The 20,912-nt window shown below is 34.8% G+C and overlaps 3 protein-coding genes across 8 annotated transcripts; all 3 read left to right on the top strand.

Annotated features, from left to right (window-relative positions):
• LOC149962143 (uncharacterized) lies at positions 1-1,271 on the top strand. Of its 5 annotated transcripts, XM_090164509.1 has the most exons (5): positions 1-99; positions 283-446; positions 510-670; positions 729-823; positions 1,011-1,271. In XM_090164509.1, exons 2-5 carry the CDS (start codon positions 440-442, stop codon positions 1,123-1,125), a joined length of 378 nt encoding a protein of 125 aa, XP_090020635.1. In that variant the 5' UTR covers positions 1-99; positions 283-439; the 3' UTR covers positions 1,126-1,271. The 5 variants fall into 5 exon arrangements, with proteins under 5 accessions (XP_090020635.1, XP_090020632.1, XP_090020636.1 ...); XM_090164506.1 differs by having other exon boundaries at positions 283-670; XM_090164510.1 differs by having other exon boundaries at positions 2-99; positions 283-670; positions 729-864; positions 1,011-1,125.
• Positions 1,272-2,369: 1,098 nt separating this feature from the next.
• Positions 2,370-10,269, top strand: retm (real-time). 2 transcript variants are annotated; one of them, XM_090178809.1, is made up of 12 exons: positions 2,370-2,667; positions 2,966-3,043; positions 3,107-3,256; positions 3,552-3,683; positions 4,298-4,637; positions 5,678-5,986; positions 6,047-6,135; positions 6,195-6,265; positions 6,339-6,645; positions 6,720-6,863; positions 7,473-7,909; positions 8,279-10,269. In XM_090178809.1, the coding sequence occupies exons 2-12, from the start codon at positions 2,981-2,983 to the stop codon at positions 8,364-8,366; spliced, it is 2,130 nt and encodes a 709-aa protein (XP_090034935.1). In that variant the 5' UTR covers positions 2,370-2,667; positions 2,966-2,980; the 3' UTR covers positions 8,367-10,269. The 2 variants fall into 2 exon arrangements, with proteins under 2 accessions (XP_090034935.1, XP_090034943.1); XM_090178817.1 differs by lacking the exon at positions 2,370-2,667 and adding an exon at positions 2,786-2,866.
• Positions 10,270-15,624: 5,355 nt separating this feature from the next.
• LOC149962145 (zinc finger BED domain-containing protein 4-like) lies at positions 15,625-18,180 on the top strand. Its single transcript, XM_090164512.1, has 6 exons — positions 15,625-16,043; positions 16,136-16,331; positions 16,611-16,999; positions 17,089-17,452; positions 17,509-18,021; positions 18,091-18,180. The coding sequence occupies exons 1-5, from the start codon at positions 15,879-15,881 to the stop codon at positions 18,009-18,011; spliced, it is 1,617 nt and encodes a 538-aa protein (XP_090020638.1). The 5' UTR covers positions 15,625-15,878; the 3' UTR covers positions 18,012-18,021; positions 18,091-18,180.
• Positions 18,181-20,912: the final 2,732 nt, after the last annotated feature.

Consider the following 20,912-nt stretch of genomic DNA (forward strand, 5'->3'; position numbering starts at 1 on the left):
CTGCTGCAGCTGGGTACTAGTGACGTAAAACACAAAAGAAAGACCGGATCATTCTCATCAATGTATTCAACTGCAGCGGCATATTAATACAACACAAAGGTAAACAAAAGTATTTCGCATCGTGTAGAAGTAAGCTGTAAATGGGTCGCATGCATACTAGCTTAGTAAGCTGAGGCATTAGAGCGAGAAAAGGCGTTTGAAATTCTTTCGTAGCAAACCCGGAAATTTAGTTCGATTTCTACTCTGATCAAAATGAAGTAATATTGTCGAATTGTGTTTCAGATAACTTTTCCATTTGGAGAATTTTGGAAGCCTCCAAATTAACTGATTGTGAATTTTTAGGTGGTGATCCGATTTGTCAGCAGAATCATTCTACGAAGCCTTGGCCGCAAAGAAATATTGCATTTATTTAGTAGTGAAAAATTATAAATCTTAAAAAATGGAGGGTATTCAAACGTTAGTTCAAAATCTATCCAGTTCCTATTTTCTGGCTTTATCTACTTTGATAGCTGCTTCGTTGGTGGCTTTATTCTACGGAATTAAAAATGCTGAAGAGGATGAGTTCATAGAGAAAAATGGAAAGCGCTACCGCAAGAAAAAACCACCAGCATTTTATCTTCCATGTTCACTAAATCAGGAGTGTTTGTTCGAGGATGATGAAGAGGAACCTGTATGTGTTACATATTCAATTAAATTTTGCCATGATTATAAACTAAAATATACTATAGGCCGAAGAAGAAAAAGCACCTACATCGAAAGCTACAGTGGCGGAGGAGAAAATTAAATCTCAACTAACACCAGAAGAACTTAAAAAAGAGCAAATGTGAGTTTTTCACAGCTCGTATAAACTACTTTTATACTTTGGTAAGGATTTTACGTAATAAATAAGGTGGAGGATTCATTGGTTTTGGTGGAAGTTGGCAATATATTTTTAATTTAAATTTAAGCTTATTTGGTGTTGTCATTTTCCATATGTCCAGTTACTATTAATTTTTTGCTATTTTTAATAGCACGCAACAAATACAGTTATCTGAAATATATAAACTCATGCAAGAACAAAGTGAAAAATTTGGTACCACGTCTTTTGAAGACGTTGAAGACCAATTAAAAATGTATCGAATATAATGTTTTTATTATTAAACTTAATGTTAAAACTTAATAATGTTTATAAAATATTTTAATGCTTGCTTTAAAAAGCGGTTTAAATGTACAAGTATTAAATTGTTTTTTTAAAAATGTATAATAAAAAAACAGGTATTTTTCAAGGTTTATTTTGAATAATTTATACAACACAAGAGCTGCAAAGCTTTGCTCAGGGCATTTACAATTTCCATTTTATTTTGGAATTGTTTTCCTTCTAAAAACGTTTTACGCCACTTGTCGTCTAGGAACATCGTTTTGAGGGAGCCAGTCACGAAAATGTCATTAAGTAGTAGGATAAAAATTAAGAACGTTTATTGGACGACCCTGTTATGCGTTCGATTTCGTTTAACTATAAATTCATATTCTCGGGTATTACTTCCCTCTATTCGTGCTTGACGCTAATTGGTTACGGTTCATTTTCAGGATTGCCAGATTCTACGCTTATAGCCAAATTTGGCAATTTAATTTTTTTATCATTGAGACTATAGGCTACTGATTGCTGACGTTTCTCCTTAGATATTTGATGGAGTCACCAATTTGTTTTCGAGGTAGGTTAGACTATAAAAAATGGACCACCAACCCCATGCAATTCTCCAAAACCCCATACCAGTCAGGGAAAGATTATAAAACTTTGCTATTTCTTTATTTAAAATTTTAGCTCAAAATTGTCCCCTAATGATGATATCACGAGTAAAATGTACATGATCCTAGCAAGAAGAAATAGTATCACGATCTTAGTGGGAGTTGAGAGCAGTTTCGGAGCAGCCCAAAAAAAAACCCACAAAATAGATTCAAACAAAAAAATATTTTCGTAATTAAAACTTTCTGAAATGTTTATTGCAGTATATAAAAAGCAAGTGTCATATAACCATAATCTTTACACTCTCTGATATAACACCCGGTTTAAAATGGTTAAAGTGCCATCTGCATTAATATCCGTGAACTAAATATGTAAAGAAATAGCAGACGACTTTTGAATTTCAATGTATTTCGGTTGAAACTTTCAGCTGTTGTGCAGAGACTCTTTTGAGCGAGCAGACAGATTACATATTTTCAATTTAAAACTCGGTCAGTATGCGGCGATACATCTGAGCAAAATTTTAACTAAAAACGAAGCTTATTAGCCTTTTCAGTTTACACGTAGCGGCCAACACGATGAGTTCATAAACTGCTGGATTTTCGTAGATTATTGAATTTAGGAATATGAATGACCGGTATCCATCCTCCTAGATCCAATTTACAAATTTGTTGGCTACTTTTTGAGAAATTTTCGGCTACTGCGTTGAAAGGTTTATGCAGTTGCCTGGCAACCCCGGGAGACTTAATTACTGATCGGCAAACACTTACGCCAATGTACGGGTTACTTTCAATCGACCTTGCGAGCTTTAACGTATGTGCGGATATTTCAATAAATCGGTAATGTGGCGTTTAGATTTAAAAATGAAGTTTTAAAAGCTTTATAAACTATTTCCGGTGTTTTTTAATTGCAAGCCTTTTTCATTTATCCCCAACACCCCAGCAAAGGTAAAGACATTTTGTTAGTTTCAAGGCTTAGAGTAGCTTAGTAGAGCCTAGAGCGTAAAGGTACTAAAATGAAAATTTTATGAAATATATGAGGTGGTAAATGTCCCTGTACGGGCTTATACGTAGGTTTTAAATGCAAGGGCTCAAAATTTGACCCAAATAATTATTCGTATGAAAATTCAAACCTAAATGGCAGAAAGTTAGTGTAAAAATTATATGTAACACAACCATTTATTAAATTATTATTAAGGTCTAAAACCAAAACATTTAACATGTTTAACTCTATTGGTTTTTGTAGTATTTAATTGCCACGATGGTTCAAAAATACCAGTCCCCTGTACGTGTTTATAAGTATCCTTTTGAAATGGTCATGGCTGTAAGTAAATTCATTTACATTAAACACATTATAACATGGTAATCATGTTTAAAATTGTTTTAGGCTTATGAAAAACGGTTTCCAACATGCAAAATGATACCGGTTTTCTTGGGCAGTGAAACCATTTCCGAATATAAAGATGAAGCAGTAGGTTTACATATCATAGAAAGACGTTGTAAATTAAATGTTGAAGCACCTTATTTATTAAAAAAGGTAGGTCATTGCCTAAGCTTTGTATGTTAAAAATTCTTAATTTCGCAACCTAGCTACGCCAGAGTTCATTTTCAGTGCATTGATGTAATGGTCTTTAAGATAAGGCCATATCCAAGAAAATTATCACCCTAATTAACGTACCCTAGGGCAGTGGAAAAATGTAACTTAATCTGGCCGATTAATGATAACACTGTTTAGAATTTTTTTTATTTGTGCCTTATCTTGGAGCCATTGGATTATAAATGTGTATACATTTCTAACTATTGGTATTTTTTTTTTAAATTCATTTCGAAAGATAATTGGAGTGGATTTTGTATTTTTTGTTCAAAAAAATACCTTGAACCGCAAAGAGCGTACGCTTAAAATCGAAGCCCATAACGAAACATTTTCTTCCCGGGTTGTAGTTAATGAAAACTGTCTTTATACCGTACGTTTTTATTTATCAGAGGTTGTTGGCCCATATTTAGTGTTGTTTCATTAAATAACACCATTAAGAATAAGAGTTCAAGATGCTTTTAAATACTTAAATTTGTGACTATTTTTAAATTTGGTAAAAACCAGGTCAAGCAAGTCACTTAAATTGACCCAAATTACATCACAGTGCCCAAATTTAAACTTAGGTCCTACTTCATCCTATTGTAACCGGACAGTACCTCGACTAACCCTTGTCTTGTTCTATCCGATTACAAATTTCCCACTCACATAGGCCTATATAATTTAAATCGCGAGCTATTTACTTTTTAGCATATTTCCAGATATTTAAAATGTTTAAATAAATCAATAGTCTAATTGCGCAATGGGCTCTATAAATAAGCTCATGGCAATATGATTTAGACAAAGTGAACCCCTAAAAATTATAACTAAATTTCAATTTAATTCAAACTAAACATTTGACAAAGGTCTTTTGAATTTAACCTTTTTTTGGATAGCGTATTATTCGTAGAAAATAAAATCCTTAAATACTAAAACAACACTACTTTATGGGACAACATTTTTTCAAAGTTGGATAATGTGGTATTAATATACTTTGCACTACTTTAGGTTCACCCCGAAAATCCAGACTGGACCTGTTTCGAACAGTCTGCCAGTTTGGATGTTAAATCGTTTTTCGGGTTTGAAAATGCAGTTGAAAAACTAGCTATTAAACAGTATTCGACTAACATCAAGAAGGGAAAGGAAATAATCGAATATTACCTGAATGAAATAATCAGCGAGGGCGTTACCTATATTCCTCCTTTCCAAAGCCCAGCTGTCGTACCTGCAGTCGAAGCGGCCAAAAATGTTGAGGTTGCTGAAAAAGTCTCTACTTCCACAGAGGTTTCTGAACCTTGTTCTTCCGGAATTGCTTCAACCCTTTCGGCCGAGCCTTTGTCTAGTAACGGTAAAGGATAATTTTGTTTTGATCATTGGAATGACAATTACATACATTAGCATTCTTTGCATGCATTATTTATTTAATTTTTTTAAATTTGTCTAGTAATATTTTTTACAAATTTTAGCAAAATATTTTTTCATTATGGAATTAAAATGGAAAATCAACAATTACTATTAAATATTTTTCTTTATTTGATTGACTATTTTCAATTTTAACTAAATTTTAGTATTACTTAGAGGGATAAAAAACGTGAATATGTAGAATAGTCCATAATGAAAAAGGATAAAAAAGCTTAACCTTAAACAAATTTGAAGAAATTTAAAAAGTTACAAAAGGCTTGTACCGATAGGTCTTCGAGCAAATAAAAAGACTCGAATCTCGGATAAAATAGATCTTAAAATAAAATGAAATAGGAGGAAACTGGTCTACCATTGGAATTTCTGGCTATTTGGGACTCATCTGTGTCGTGCGGGAAATCTGGCTTGCGATTATTACACTGAAAAGAGAAACTAATAGCGTTTTCCATTGAAACCACTGCGAGAGCGACCCAATTTTGTCTCCTATGTCATCTCTCTAGATCGGATATGCTCAGAGGATCGATCTAAATGTTTCCCAATTAAATAAAAATTTTTAAGAGAGCGGCGTATCGTCTGCTATCTTCCAAAAGTCAAGCAAAAGTGTCTGAAGTTTGTATTCCATTGGAGATCTGATGGCTCTGAAAATTTCTCTCGGAGCTCTGATCAATCCGCAAGGGAGAAACAGGGTCAATATAAAACGTTTAGTTTTTCAGGGTAATCTGAGATCGCTCGAAGCAGCCCAATGGAAAACGTTATAAGCCTAAACATTGAAAATTTCAAAACGCGTTGTCTAACAACGGAAAGACAAAATGGGGGAAAGTGGTGGATACTAAAGTGGTATTACTAAAACAATTTTAATTACACAATTAGTAATTTTTAAACTAACCCATACCTCAAATTGTCTAAATAAATTAATAGCCCATTCTGTTGCAGTTGAAAAATAATACTTTTCTTCTTTTCCATTGACAGAGTCCAATTTTAAGCTCGAATCGGATTACATTGAACGTTGCCTTGGTGACCTAACTCCGTTCCAAGCGTCCTGTTTGGTCCAACTGAAAAAATGGATGGCGGAAGCTCACCAGGGCAAAGTTCCCAGCGACACCACAATGATGCGCTTCTTGCAAGCTCAAGATTACAATCTGGAAAAAGCTCGTGAGATGCTATGCCAGTCCCTCGTATGGCGAAAGAAATACCAACTGGATCGCATTCTCAAAACTTACAACCCTCCTCAAGTGGTTAAAGAGTTTTTTCCTGGTGGTTGGCATCATTTTGATAAATGTAAGGTCAAAAATAGCTCAAGATTGTAACTTTTAGACTATAATTTATTACTTTTTCTAGTTGGTAAACCATTGTACATCCTGCGTCTTGGACAGATGGATGTTAAAGGTTTTATTAAGTCGATAGGAGCCGAAGGACTTGTTAAACTGGTAATAAACAAAAACTAATAAGTAACAAGTATTTTTAACCTTAGATTCCTCTTTTTTAGACATTGCATATATGCGAAGAAGGTCTAAGACGAACAGAAGAAGCCACGAAAGCTAGTGGCAAGCCTATAAGGTATCTTATTTAAATTTTGGTCGTGTCAAATCTTTTTTTTAATTAACGTTTGATTTTTTTACCTTTGATTCAGCTCTTGGGGTGTTTTACTAGATTTAGAGGGCTTAAACATGCGTCATTTATGGCGTCCTGGTGTGAAAGCCTTGCTATACATAATAGAGATTGTAGAAGCAAATTATCCCGAAACCATGGGTCAAGTTATGATTGTCCGTGCTCCTAGGGTCTTCCCTATCCTATGGACAATCGTCAGTACATTTATTAATGACAATACAAGATCCAAATTTGTTTTCTACGGAGGAAATGACTATCTTGGGACTGGTGGGATACTAGAATATATCGACAAAGAAAAATTACCAGACTTTTTAGGTGGAAATTGTAGAGTGCGTGCCTTTTATAACGTCTCTCATATCAGATTGAAGTGGCCTAAGATTTATGCAATTTTCCCATATTTCAGTCTACAATACCCGATGGTGGTTTGGTACCTAAAAATTTTTACATGCCAATGGAGGAATACGAGCGAGAAAGAGCCGATAGTAATCATTTCTTTGACGATACCATGTATCATTCGATTAGCCTGTCTAAAGGACAAGTGCATGAGGTTCGTAAACCACCAAACCAAAACTACGACATAAATAGAAGTTTAGAACTAATAACAATAAAGGATATTAAATAAGGGGTTATAAGCAACTTTAACAGAATTCCTTTTACAAGTCTAATAACCAGTGCTCGAAATGTGTTTCCTTTGTAAGCTTCCGATTATTCTGAAAAACGGGAGCTGTGCATTAAAAAATAATCTTTACAAACCAGAACGATATGATGAAAAACTTAAACGGAACAGCGTTCTGGTCCATTTCGAGCACTACTCAGAACACTATGGTAATGTCATCTTTTATTCGAAATGGAAAGAGAAAAACAACCTAAAAGAATAAACGAAATTCGCCAGTAGTTAAATTAGTACGTTAAAACATTCAGAACTACAAAGGTTTGGATGAAATCTTTGTTGACTCTTGTTTAGAAACATTTGCATTAGGCAACCAAAGCTTGAAGTTCACTTTGCATCTCCGATGATGGCCTATTAAATGGGTTGAATTCTGGTTTGACCCTAGCTAAGCCAAGGTTTTACTAAATAAACGTTTCTTTCAACCCAATACTTTACAACTAACACTATATATTTAATTTGTTTTAAAACTGAGCTGTTAATTTTTAGGTTGTGATTAACATAGACGATAAGGGCAGTGTTATTTGTTGGGATTTTGACGTGATGAAGATTGATGTCACGTTCAGCGTTCTTCACACCAAGAAGCCCTTGCCTCCATCCGAGGAACAATCCAAAGAGGAGGAAGTTGCGGGTTGCGCTCCATCGCCCCTACCCTTAGCAATGCTCAATCTAGAAGAAAAGGGGCAGTACACCGCTATTCCTAAAACATGGGTGCTAGGCCAAGACTACACTTGCGTTGAAGCAGCTTTAACGTGCCATGACGGAGAAAGCGTTCAGGGTTCGCATGTAACCTGTTCACATGGAGCATATATCCTACAATGGAAGCAATACGAAAATCCTCACCACCATTCATTTGACTTCCCGTTAACAACTCACAAGGCCAAAGTCATGTACTATCACGAAGTTTTAAAGTCTCAAGATTACAAGTGAGTATATAGTAGACTGATTCTACACAGTGAAGTTTGGTTTTAATACATGTGTAAAATACCTTCCCTTTCTTTTTCCTAAGCCTTGGCTCAATTTATGGAAATTTATTAAATATCTGCTATTTTAATTAAATTCTGAAATATGAATATAGTTGGAAATTTTAGGTGGTTTTTGGTACCATTATGATTAATCTCTTTAATTTTTTTTGATTTGAGAACAAACTTATGGTGTCAGCCAAAGGCCTTAGACACCAAAATTATCTTTAATTATAGCCAAACTTTACTGTATGCTAGTCGTGTAATCACAGGTTTAATATTCTAATCCCTTACAAATTTTCTGATTATTTTACCCAAATTCATGATGAGCAGAGGTTCCATGTCAAGTTTGCAGTCATCGTACAGTGGCAATACTACCAACAGTGGCCAATCTGCGATGAGCTCCACACCTTCTAGATGACAACTTAGTGGGGACTCTCTTTGCCAAATCACGCAAGTGGTGACAATGGTCATGCATGAAATCTCTCTATATTTAGTTTAGCATACGCTTTTGGTGCTGCTTAATTTCTCCTTAAAACGGTGCTTATCTTAGCCTTATCTGTCATAAAATGAGATTTTATTTTTTAAATACGCCTGTTTTTTCATTTCTTTTGCCACAATCGCTTGGTATTACTATATTTTTAACTCTTTATTTATATATCGGGAAATTAAGTGTGTAAATTTAGGCTAAGTTAACCAATTTTGAATGTTCCAAGAAAAGTATTATGAATCAATGAAAGTCAAAAAACGGTGTGATATGTGAATATACGGAAACGTTGTTGCCTATAAGAGATTTAGTCAATAGTTTTTAGTCTGAGATTGAAAAAAAAAATAGCCTTTAAAGATAATTCTTGAAAAAAAATTGGGCCAGAGGTTAAGTTGTTTCCAAATTTAAGCCTTGGTTTATCTACATAATGACGGCCAAGTCTTAAACCTTTAAAAGAAAAATAAAAGTTAGCCTTCGTTTATTTTAAAATTAACTTAATTTTCATCTTATGACTAAAAATTATTGGCCAAGGCTTAACTAAGGCCTAGTCGAAATAAAAAAAAAATTTATATGCGAGCATATTTTCAAGTTTATGCACAATTTAGGCCCCCCCTCGCTATGAAAAAATTTGCTATTTTTGCATAAAAACGCGTCATAATTGTATCCTGGCCCATACGGCAAGAATTAGTGCACGTTATGAGATTCCTATTCAGTGAAAAGATTATTTTTTAGGTGGTAGGTTGTGTAAATAGTCTGTAGAATAATGCTAACTAATCCACATGATGCCTTACAACGATAGTTTCAAGGGAACGACTGACTAAGTTAAAGATAAAGTCAGAATTATTCTAATTTTTAAATTGGCACTAATTTATAACCTTTAAACTGATATCTTCAATACGAAATTAAATATTGTTGGTCTTGATTATGGGTTTTGCGTCATGGATCTAATTAAGAATTGCTTTTAAATGTTTTAAAGAATAGTTAAAGGGGAAAAGATAGTCATAACGTATTTTGCATTGTGGATTTTTATTACACATTTAAAAGTATAAGACTAATTTTTAATTTATTGACGCAGTAAGAACTATGTCATGACTTATTTTGCGTCCTTTGTAATAAACTGGACTGTGTCATACTTCCAACATATATATTTTACTTATGACTGTTCAATTTAAGTTTTAGTATTAGACTGAACCTAAATGACGCCAAATACGTAAACATTAAGTACTTAAAACTATTGCTCATTACGGACCAAGTTCCCAGTGTATAATAATTCATCCATTAACTCAGGAATGAACTTTATTACCAACCACGCAAAATAAGTCAAAAGTAAATATTTTTAATAAATTCTACACATTAAAATTTAAACGTTCACTTAAGTTCTCCATGACGCCAAAACTTGTTTTCAACGAACCAACATTTTAAAAACACTGGTAAAATTTTTAGAACTCTTTAATCTATTTAGAATTGAAGAAAAAAAATTAGCATAATCATTTTTTAGATAATTATAATGACACCACCTTTTAAAAAAAATTTACTATATTTAGAATAGCCTACTATAGAACCACCCCTCTATTTTATAGAACACCCCCAACACCCATTAAATGATTCTCACTCTTTTTAAAAACCAATCATTCCAAATAAAAGGTGAAATGTTAAAACAAAATTATGATTAGGAAAAGTGGCATTTAAGTTTTAATATATTTCAGGAGTACCTGATATTGTTTTGTTTCATAGACTTAGAGGAAAAAATTATTGTAGATAGAAATTTAAACAAAAGACTGATTTGAGAAAACTACTGAGCCATGAAATAACACATCTTCCATGTTAATTTTTAGTAAAAAGTTAAAAAATAAATAAAAACTTGGGTTATTTATGAAAATTTTGTCGTTTTATTTGTGTGGCAAGGCCTAAGAGAGATTTTTGGGGTATAGACTGATTACAAACTTAATACTTACAAGGAAGCCCTTAGAGGTTCGATTTTAATGCTTTTATTTATAATAGATGGCGCCAACTTCAACCTTGGGATTTTTTAATTATAGGTCCCTGAGCCCAATTTTTTTTTATTTTATTTTTAAAAAAAAGGTTAAGATGCTAGGGATTCAATGGTGCAAAAAACTTTTGTCAGAAACAATTATTCGTGGAGTTATGGAAATTCAAAGTTAAGCCTTTGTTCCCTATGTTTTTGAGCATTGCACTGAGTATTCAAGTGGGGATTTTTTAACAATAGGTACTTTTTTGTGTTTTTTTTTGGTTTGTTATTTGTCAAGGATTACAGTAATGCAAAAAGTTTTAACCGCAATTTATTATTTAAAAAGATATGATCAATGTAAAATTGTTACTTGCCAGCAATTTTTACAACGGAAAATACGACATATTTCGAGATTTGTGTACGTGTTGGATGAGGTAGGACTGATGACGAGGACGATTCTTTAAATTCCTTGAGTTTAATTCTTTTTTGATAACGTAGTGCTGATGACGAAAAAGAAAAAGGCTGAAATGCAAAACAGTACTAACTTTTAAGGGTTGGGAATTTTCCCCGCATTTCAACGCTTTTTAGGCTTTTTTTAACCATACTATGTCATATTGTATGTCTTCTGTGTGATGTTGACTTAAACAACGTCGAATTTATTCGAAGTATTGGCGCCTGACGGCGTCGCGCACTCACTTCGCTCGAGCGCTGGGGGCGCACGGCGCCTCCCCAACCCCATACTAAAAAAAGCTATGGGCCATCTAAAACGCAACTTAGAGGACATCACCCAGCCTGACGCATCAAGTATCGTCAACCCGATATAAATCCAACTAACTTAATAATATAAATAACCTAACCTAACCTATTTTCCCCGCCAAAACCCCTAAAATGCGTTGAAATACGGCGAAAATACCTAAAATAAAAAAATAAGTTAGTAATGTTTTGCATTACCACATTTTTCTTTTTCATCATCAGCCCCACGTTATCCAAAACGCATTAAAACCTAGGAATTTAAAGAATCGTCCTAGGGAAAATTCACTGCAAAAGGCCAATGTTTAAAAATTCATATCTTTGTAAATATTCATTTCCGCCAAAAAAATTACATTAAAATAATCCCCATCTTGCCCTCTATCCAAAAAAATATACATAAAACAAATAGGGTGGGGGCAGCTATTCTACACTTCACCCAAAATGGGCTATTTTGAAGAATAGGCCAATTATAAATAATTATGAATTAACTATATCTCCTTAAGTATTTATTTCCGACAAATAATTTTAACGGCAATAGATTCCTTGCGAAAAATACAATATTATAGCACAATCAAAACAAATATATAGGAAGGGGACCTATTCTTCAAAATAGCCGCAGAGGCTAGATCATAGGCGCTACCTCGTAGAAGCTAGCGTCGTTACGCCACCTAGACTCGTTTCATTTGCAAAAGTTATAATAGACATTAGACAGGTTAAGCCACCGCTCGAAAACGTGTAGACGTACCTTTTTGTGTACAGCGGTTTTAACTTTTTAGACTGTTGGCGCCATCTGGTACTTACTTTACTGACATAATCCATGTTAAGGCATATTTGTCAAATGTGTATTGGTCTATAGAAATATTTAAATCAGCTTAAAGGGCAACATCGGCCATTGGGTATAAATGGTTTGAGGTTTATCCAAACAGGAACATCAGGAAGTAAGTGCACTTTGTTCCTATGCGGTGCCGGTGACCCCGAAGTTTGCGTTGTCCACTTATAATTATAATAATCAGCTAATACCATTCATTTACTCATTAGGTAGTCTGGCCACAGTCACTAGGATGGGAGGGCCTAAGTTATTATGACGTTGGTCTCGCACCGCAGATCGAAAATTGTATTTAAGGGAAACGTTTTGAAAGTAGACCAGCTTTCAGTGCCAAGGCTTAACGCGAAATTTAGTTTCTAAAATTTTGATACACATCTTTTTGATTGAACGAAAATAGGTAATAATATTAGTAATAAATTTCTTTAATATTATCAATTCTGTTAAAGTACAGATATTTTTCTAAGAATCACAAGTCATTTTTTTCGCCGGGTTAAATCGCGTAATGCCCGGAACATTTTGCAGCTCGACTCCTGTCTCCTGATTGACTAAAGCGATTACGTAAAATGCCGAAAGGTACAGCCCATCTTAGCCCCAGACGGTAGAAAGGGTACTGGTATAGTTCGATATTCATGGTTGAAATGAATACTTTCATGCTAATACCCAAGGCACCACCCTAGGCTTAAGTCATCTAGCTACTTTTATTGCCTTTAAAGCAACTGTCGTCTCTATCATTGCAACCTGTAATATAAATTTCTGACAACATGTATTATGAAAAGGCCCCTGTTATTAGAGATGGCCACGAATCTATCCGATTCATCGAAAAACGCGACCTTAGTGGAGAGCGTGGTGCCATCTATTAATGCCAAAGGAAGCTAAAATTCAAAGTAACCAAATGATACCGTCGCCAGAGAGCCATTGTAGAGTATTATATTATGACCACTTATACTCTTATTTACTGGACTTTAACCTAAATTATATATCCCATCTAAAATATTGTTTAAAATTACTGTAATTTATGTTATTGACCAATTTACAAACGACCCAATCAACGCGAGGGGTACCTATAAGTACCCGCATTTTGGGTCAAATTGTAGCTTAATTATCTTGTTTTGATTATCTGTTGAAAAAAGAGCCAATTGTTTTATTTAAGCGCCTCTTAAAGCATCTTCAAGGAAATCGCCCAGAAGTAATATTTCCAAAAGCCAGAACCTGGTGCTTGTTGAAAACTTTTCACCTGTAAACAGAACGTAGTGTTTTGGCTAAGCCTTAATATGTCAGAAAATGTACCTACCCAGTAGCCAGCGTTGCCAGATCGAAAATCTGAAATTATCGTATCTAAGCCAAAAAAATATCGATTTTCCTGGGAAATTATCGTACATTTCTTTTTGGCGATAAATTTTAATTCATACATAAATACGTTGAATTTAGATGATTTTTTAAAGCACTACAGGAGTTTTATTTCAGGGAAATAAACAAAATGTCTATTATCATTATTAACTGAACTTAATATGTTTAAAAATGTTTAAAAAATGCGGTAATAGCTAGGAGTAATAAACTCACACTCTGGACTACGCGTACAGAAAATGTATATCATTCATTTTTAAGTAGGAAAGTTATATAAATTAATAATAAAATATAAATCGTTCGTAGATTTTTAAAAAAAATTAAAGATTATCGTACATTATAGTACGTTGAGGCAGAATTATCGAAATAATGATACGATATCGTACGCCATGAAAATTATAGTACGCCCTAAAAAATTTTATTAAATTATCGCACTGTGCGATAATTATCGTACGTCTGGCAACGCTGCCAGTAGCGGCGCTAAGGTTTTTTCACAGGTGGGCTAATTATTTTGTGGCCCCTAAGAATTTTGTGGCCCTTAGCGGGAACCTTGGATTGACCATATTTCGGAAAAGTGGTGAAATCGAAAAAACCCAAAATTTTCCAGGAAGCGAGAAGAGCAAGGTCGTTTTATTGTTGCGGCTCTCGTCGCGTTTTGTGGACCCCCTACTGACCTTGTATCTGACCTGGAGGGGACACGTGCATGCCTGGGATATTTCCCTAAATTCCCATAAGCCCCTTTCTTTTCAACTTTATCTCAATTTCCGCTACCTTCCTCCCGAATCCATATGTTTATGGTCTACTACCTTTTTGAGTAAACAAATTGATTTGGAAATATTTTTTCCAGAAAAAAGGTTTCTTGGCAATAAAACAAATTTCTAGAGATAATGAAAATTCATAAATTAAAATATGTGGCCTCTTAATTATGAATATGTGGCCCTTTTAATATAAATATGTGGCCCCTCTCAGAAATGCAGGGGGGGCTAAAGCCCACTTCAGCCAACCCTTAGCGCCGCTATTGTACCTACCTACCTCCTGGATTTCCAACAAATCGACAAAAGATTGGACAGATCCAAATTAGACTTTGGTCGAAACTTCGATCCAAATTGTGTCATATTCGAAAATCAACTTCATTACGGTTTGTTGAGAATTATTTGATACAATGGGATCCATATTTGGAAATTAGATTCAGTCATTTTCGTCATGTGTGCAAAGAGTATGGAGGTAATAGAGATAAAACAACCGGGAGAGGTCCGCAACGAAACGTTCAGCACCGAGGGGATTGACAATAGCTACAAAATAGCTACCGCAGCGCAGAGGTGGGCAAAAATGTTGAGCAGCTTTGCAAAGCGAGCGATCAGATATTTTTACCTTAATCATTCAAGTGCGCCAGAGCTTACCGCAGGCGATAAAATGTTATCTCTCTTCAACTGAGCAAGCTCAAGGCGAGCGCCGAATTTTCTTTTCAGCGGCTGAATGTTCACGACGCGGTGAGCGAGATCAGCGATAATTTCTAATAGTAGAAATTGCGGATTTCTCAAAAATAGGGAAGTAAAATGTGACAAAATAACGTGTAGTGTATACCTATATATACCCCAGACGGTTTGGAAATGTGGATTAGGGTTTAGGCCAAACGGGCCAAACCCTAATCCACATCCCCCGCAGGGAACAAATCGCTTGGTATCTACCACTCAGGTGTTGTCCAGACATGGAGTCGTCGCGTTAATTTCGACCAAAGAAAGAGGGAGGAAGGAAAGTATTAGATTTTTTTGTGTGTTTCGGCCGCGTATACCCTACATATGCCCCGCGAATGGGTCCACTCTTCGAGGTCGGGGGGCGCGGGTGCGTAGACAATCTGTCTTCTTCGGGGTTCCAACTCAACAAAACCTCTACCACACAGAAATCAAAACCGCGAAAACCCAGAAAATCATTTTCATTGAATTGTAAATGACATTTTGTTTTGCCTAAGCAAAAATAAGATAATCGTTCCATAGCGTAAACGTGTAAATTGCGCTTTTAATAGGTTTAATAAATAGGCCCATCATTAAACAATATTTTTTTTAGATACTACATTTTGTCATGGTTTTTATAAAGTGTAAATCTAATATTATACAACCATTCGTTTCGGGGGAGCACATGCCCCTGTGCCCCCTGGTTACGCCACTGAGGTGTATAATTAGAATTAATTTATACCTGAATTTACTACTAACTCGAAATGTTGCTGAATTGACGATTATTGTTTATTATTCCGGATTTGCGATCTAAAAGCGTTTTCGCAATTTTTTCGCCAACGGAAAGCGAAAAAAAGGAAGAGTTTCTCCTTTTTCACGAACAAGGAGACTACCGAGGTGTAACACACCGATTTGATTCAAATTCGGGGGTTAAGTAGGCCTTAATGAATCATGAAAATTCCCAAAAGGAAAAGTTTCAACGGGCATTAGTTTGGCCATGGTAACCGAAAATGTTTTTGACAACACAAAATGGAAAATTCCTCACCGAAAAAAACATGGGATTTTGAAAATTTCGAAAAAATTAAAACATTTTCAAATGCAGTAGGATGCGAGAATCCGTATTGGGAGTGAGGACTCAGTTTATCGACAAGTCTTGGAAGTTTAGAAACCTCCTTTTGTCATTCCTTCATTTTCCCGGTAGCCATACCGCGGATAATATTGCCACGAAACTAAAGGAGATTCTGAGTTCTGTTGGGCTTGCTCCTTCAATGGTGAGTATATCCAGGTTTCGAACTTGTTATAGTTTGCAGTTCGATATTGATTTAATAATGTTTTAACATTTGGTTAAAAAAAATATTTTTAGATATATAGCGTATGCGCCGACAATGCCCAGAATATTTCCAAGGCATTGAACATGATCGATGTCTTGGAAAAAAAATGGACCGTAACCGGGCTTACTGTACGTGAAAAACCATCCGGGGAGGTTGAACCAGAACCAGTGGGGAGTGACGACGATGACTGGACAGGAGATTCAAAATACACTCACATTTTAGATGAAGGTATAACAATAAGTCTATAATATTTTTTAATATGTATGTCTCTTTGGGGAATTTTTTCTGAGAGCTATTCACGGAGTGACGTCTTCACGGTAAGAAAATCGCCCTCTGTAAACGCTATCCGAGACAAGAGAGCGAGCGGACGCGAAACGGCACCCAAGCCCGTTGTATAGTCTCTCTTGTGACTAGCTCTCAGTCCTCTACACCCCTATCTATGACAGTGTTTCTAAGTTTTATACTAAATTTCATTTGATTAATATATTTAAAAAAAATTGTCTATAGGTTGGGATTCGTTAAACCAGATATTTCACCCGGAAAGGTTTTTAAATGAACCAAATGAATTCGAACCCGAGATCACGGCGGAACATATTTATGAAGATTTTGTAACAACGCCGGAAGAAGTTATACAGGAGGTACTGGATGACAGTCCATTATGGGTAAGGAAGCGATGCATTGCGCATTCACTACAGCTTGTAGTGAATAAGTCAATTAAGAACAGCGATGCAGTGAAAGGAATGATCGAGCGTGTAAGCGCTTGGATCGCTTTCCTGCATCGCTCTCCCAAATGGACTGAAGCGTTCAAGCATCGTTCTCCTTCTCATTTGGACGTCCGCAGTATTGGAGGTGTCAGGTGGAACGCCGTCTATTTCGAATTGGAGCGTTTAACTGAGGTAAGCCTTTTTTAAACGCTGATCTAATTTAATTTATTGATTTATTGAAGAAAAAACCATTTTAAAACACGTAAATTATTTATCTATAGGTCGGAATGTTGAAAGCGCTCCGTGATACCATTTTGGACGCGAGAGAAGCTAAGCAATGCCCCAACGACCTTGAAGTTCCGTGCGTTGGCGATTGCAAGATAATGATGGACATTCTTTCATTACTGAAGCCAATTAAGATTGCAACAGAAGCCTTCCAAATCAACGGGCCGACTTCTCATTTGGTCATTGGTCAGCTAATGACCATTTTCACCCAAATTAAAGCCCTCGAAATACCATCGTTAAGAAAATTTCAATCAAATTTACTTTCAAATATGTCCAGCCGATTTAAAGAAGAAATTAAAGACTCGGAGTATATAGCCGCTGCCATCCTGGACCCTTGGCAAAAAACAACTCTGTTTCAAGGTTCGTTAAACTGTTGTCTTAATGGTATAATCCGGAACTAACGTATTTTTATATAGAAATCTACAGCGACCCGGCCTTCAATTTTGATCCGCAAGACCTGCCGGAAATAGAAGGCGATTTAATTAATTTTCAAACTCCGAATATCAAGACGGCAACCGAAACTATTTTGGAGTTCTTAAAGATAATTAGTATAACCACGGCGGAAAATCCCAAGAAAAACGAAAAGTCAAAACCTTCCGTCCGTTTTCCCCACTTAATGGCCCCCATAAATCCTCCACAAAAGACAACCACTCAATATGAGAAAGAATTGAAAACCTACCTGGCAGAAAACATTTGCGAACAGGAGGACGTTAGTCTTTTAGATTACTGGGCAACCAATGAAAGACGTTTTCCCACTCTCGCTAATTTGGTCCGGCGCGTTATTTCCATCCCGGCATGCTCCGCCGATGTCGAAAGGATGTTTTCTGTCGCTGGTGCCATCATGAGATATCGGCGGAGTAATATCTCGTTGGAGCACATAGCTCAGCTGCTCACTTACCGGGAATATCGGTTTCTGTAGCGCGCCTAAAGTAAGTTGCCAATGTAAAATTTAATAGACGGCGAATAATTAAACCTAATCAGATTTATCTCTATTTTAGACTGAGAATCATTTTTGATGACGACCGCCTCCGAGCTGCAACCAAAAATTGTTTCGCGTTTTACACGACGCAAACTTACTAATTTCCCCAAATTCAATGTTTTTGTAGTTATAAATATATATAAAAAAGAGTATAAATGGAATATTTGTTAATAAAACTTCATTGTTTTTGTATACATAAATGTAAAAAAAAACTATAAACTTGAAAAACAAATGATTGTTTTATTTTTTAAAAACCAATAACCCTTTAAAATTATATTTTGTGTTTCTTAAGTTAAAAATTTACTATATTTGTGTTGACAGCTTGACACTGTCTGCATGCAACTTACTATAGAGTACAGAAAAGTACCTTGGCAAAGATAATAATATCCCCTATTTTTCCACAAAGGCCGCTCAGGCGCAGTTTGACGGTTAAACTAAAATCGAAAGTAAGTTCCCGTCGGAATGTTTATATCATTTATATTATAAACATTTAAACTTACAAAATTAAAATTTGCAATATAATAATGAATGATTTTTAACTATTTGTATACATCAGTATACAAATAGTTAAAAATCTAACTCGTATATAATACAGTTGATAAGATGAAGTAGAACATGTTAAATATTCAAAAAGTTAAATTTTCCTTAGTTTTTTTATTAAAAATGTATTAAAATCAAATTCTAATTAATTTGTGTGATTCATTATTATATTGCAAATTTTAATTTTGTAAAAGTTTTTATGGTTATAAGATAAATGATATAATCATACCAACAGGAACTTACTTTTGACCATAGAAATCGGAATAACTAACTAGAATTAATTTTGAAATTTTGCCGCACCCGCCGATTAAAAATTCCGATTTCTATGGTATGGACTACTTAGTGATCTGGCAACACTTGAACGTGGGCCTAATCAAAGATAATCTAGACTACGTCGCCTGAAACTAAGGAACCAAACATCGCTCTTGAGCGCACAAGGGCCTGAAATAATAAAACAAAATGACGAGAAGATCTTATATTTCTCGCGTGTTTGAGTATTACTCCCAACAAGCGTTTACAGGAACCTAATGTTTTATGAATTTGACATTTTGACTATGAAAATACAGGCCTTTGTCAAATATAACACCCAAGCAGTTGCTTCGGCCCCGCTGCCCCCATGGGATCGGCGCCACTGCACCCAAGTCTTTGGTGCTATCATGTCGAGATAATATTATATATTATTAATTATATATATTAATTATTAATTATTAATTATAATTTATTATTTATTATATATTATTAATTATTAATTTATTATATATTATTAATTATTAATTTATTATATATTATTAATTATTAATTTATTATATATTATTAATTATTAATTTATTATATATTATTAATTTATTATATATTATTAATTATTAATTTATTATATATTATTAATTATTAATTTATTATATATTATTAATTATTAATTTATTATATATTATTAATTATTAATTTATTATATATTATTAATTATTAATTTATTATATATTATTAATTATTAATTTATTATATATTATTAATTATTAATTTATTATATATTATTAATTATTAATTTATTATTTATTATTTATTAGGCCTATTTATTATTTATTATTAATTTATTTGTTCGTATATACCGCCTAGTACCACCCACTTCTGTTTGTTATTCAAATGTACTATTACTACACAAGGTTCTGTAAGGGAAATTCGTATTAACATTTTAGAAAGTGTCATACTTATTGGCTATGTTACTTATGATACCTCTGTAGCTAATCACTATACAGCGAGGAATATTAAAAATATAAATGTAACAGTAATGTATCTATATCCTACATTTATATAAAATGGTTTTTTTTAATGTTAGAGTATACAAATCGTTGTGAAAATAACTCTGAAAATAATTATTCGAGTCGAAATTGATTAAAAAAGAATGGACAAATCGATGAGAAAAATAAAATATTTTCAATATAGGTTCGCCGCCCGGTGAGCGGTTTTTGAAGAAAAAAACAGCCCATTGCTCAACGTGATCAAATCCGCGCTCTACTAGCTTTCAAAATTGAACGTCCAATTGAATCTATCGGGTAGATTTTTCTCGACCCGCCGTAAGCGCTTTCAACTGAACAAACCGCGACGCCGCTAGAGGGAGTATCGCTTAAAAGTGAGCAGGCTAGCCCGTCGATCGGCTGATCTCGCTCACCGCGTCGTGAACATTCAGCCGCTGAAAAGAAAATTCGGCGCTCGCCTTGAGCTTGCTCAGTTTGTCTCTCTTTCTGAATAGATCAGCTGAACTTAGAATTTGAAGTGCTCACTCATTCCGAGACTATTTTCAAATTCGAGCGCTCGCAATTTTTGCCCACCTCTGCCGCAGCGCCATTTCGGTATTCTTGTCCAGCTTTTCGTTTTGAAACTTTTGGTAGATTTCACTTTGCCATATTTATGATCTAAATTCATTTTCAAATTAAAAAGGTACTCTAAGAAAAGACCAAGCGCTATCAAAGAATTATCTTTGGCGCTATTGTTGCAATTAAATTTGTGCCTTTTCGATTACGAAGAATCCCAAAATGGCGCTGCGGTAGCTATTTTGAAGCTCGGTTTCCAGAGGTTTTTCGCCATTGTCAACCCCCTCGGTGGTGAACGTTTCGTTGCGGACCTCTCCCGGTTGTTTTATCTCTATTACTCTTTGATGTGTGGTCTCAGACCGGCAGCGTTGCCAGACATACAATAATTATCATAAACGTCGGTAATTTTGAGCTAATTTTTGAACCGTACGATAATTTCAACGGCGTATTAAATAGTACCAAGAATGTATTTATTTATACTCAGGGAGAATGA

Source organism: Leiobunum rupestre, chromosome 1 (genome assembly GCF_980474605.1).
Source record: "Leiobunum rupestre chromosome 1, qqLeiRupe1.1.hap1, whole genome shotgun sequence".
NCBI lineage: Eukaryota > Metazoa > Arthropoda > Arachnida > Opiliones > Sclerosomatidae > Leiobunum > Leiobunum rupestre.

Bases quoted from the DNA above. Each gene is read 5' to 3' on its own strand.
- LOC149962143 (XM_090164506.1), top strand. From the start codon at position 440: ATGGAGGGTATTCAAACGTTAGTTCAAAATCTATCCAGTTCCTATTTT. The intron at 671-728 runs GTATGTGTTACA...AATATACTATAG, and splicing joins AGGATGATGAAGAGGAACCT to GCCGAAGAAGAAAAAGCACC. The intron at 824-1,010 runs GTGAGTTTTTCA...TATTTTTAATAG, and splicing joins GAACTTAAAAAAGAGCAAAT to CACGCAACAAATACAGTTAT.
- retm (XM_090178809.1), top strand. From the start codon at position 2,981: ATGGTTCAAAAATACCAGTCCCCTGTACGTGTTTATAAGTATCCTTTT. The intron at 3,684-4,297 runs GTACGTTTTTAT...GCACTACTTTAG, and splicing joins ATGAAAACTGTCTTTATACC to GTTCACCCCGAAAATCCAGA. The intron at 6,266-6,338 runs GTATCTTATTTA...CCTTTGATTCAG, and splicing joins GCTAGTGGCAAGCCTATAAG to CTCTTGGGGTGTTTTACTAG.
- LOC149962145 (XM_090164512.1), top strand. From the start codon at position 15,879: ATGCGAGAATCCGTATTGGGAGTGAGGACTCAGTTTATCGACAAGTCT. The intron at 17,000-17,088 runs GTAAGCCTTTTT...ATTTATCTATAG, and splicing joins AATTGGAGCGTTTAACTGAG to GTCGGAATGTTGAAAGCGCT. The intron at 17,453-17,508 runs GTTCGTTAAACT...ATTTTTATATAG, and splicing joins AAAAACAACTCTGTTTCAAG to AAATCTACAGCGACCCGGCC.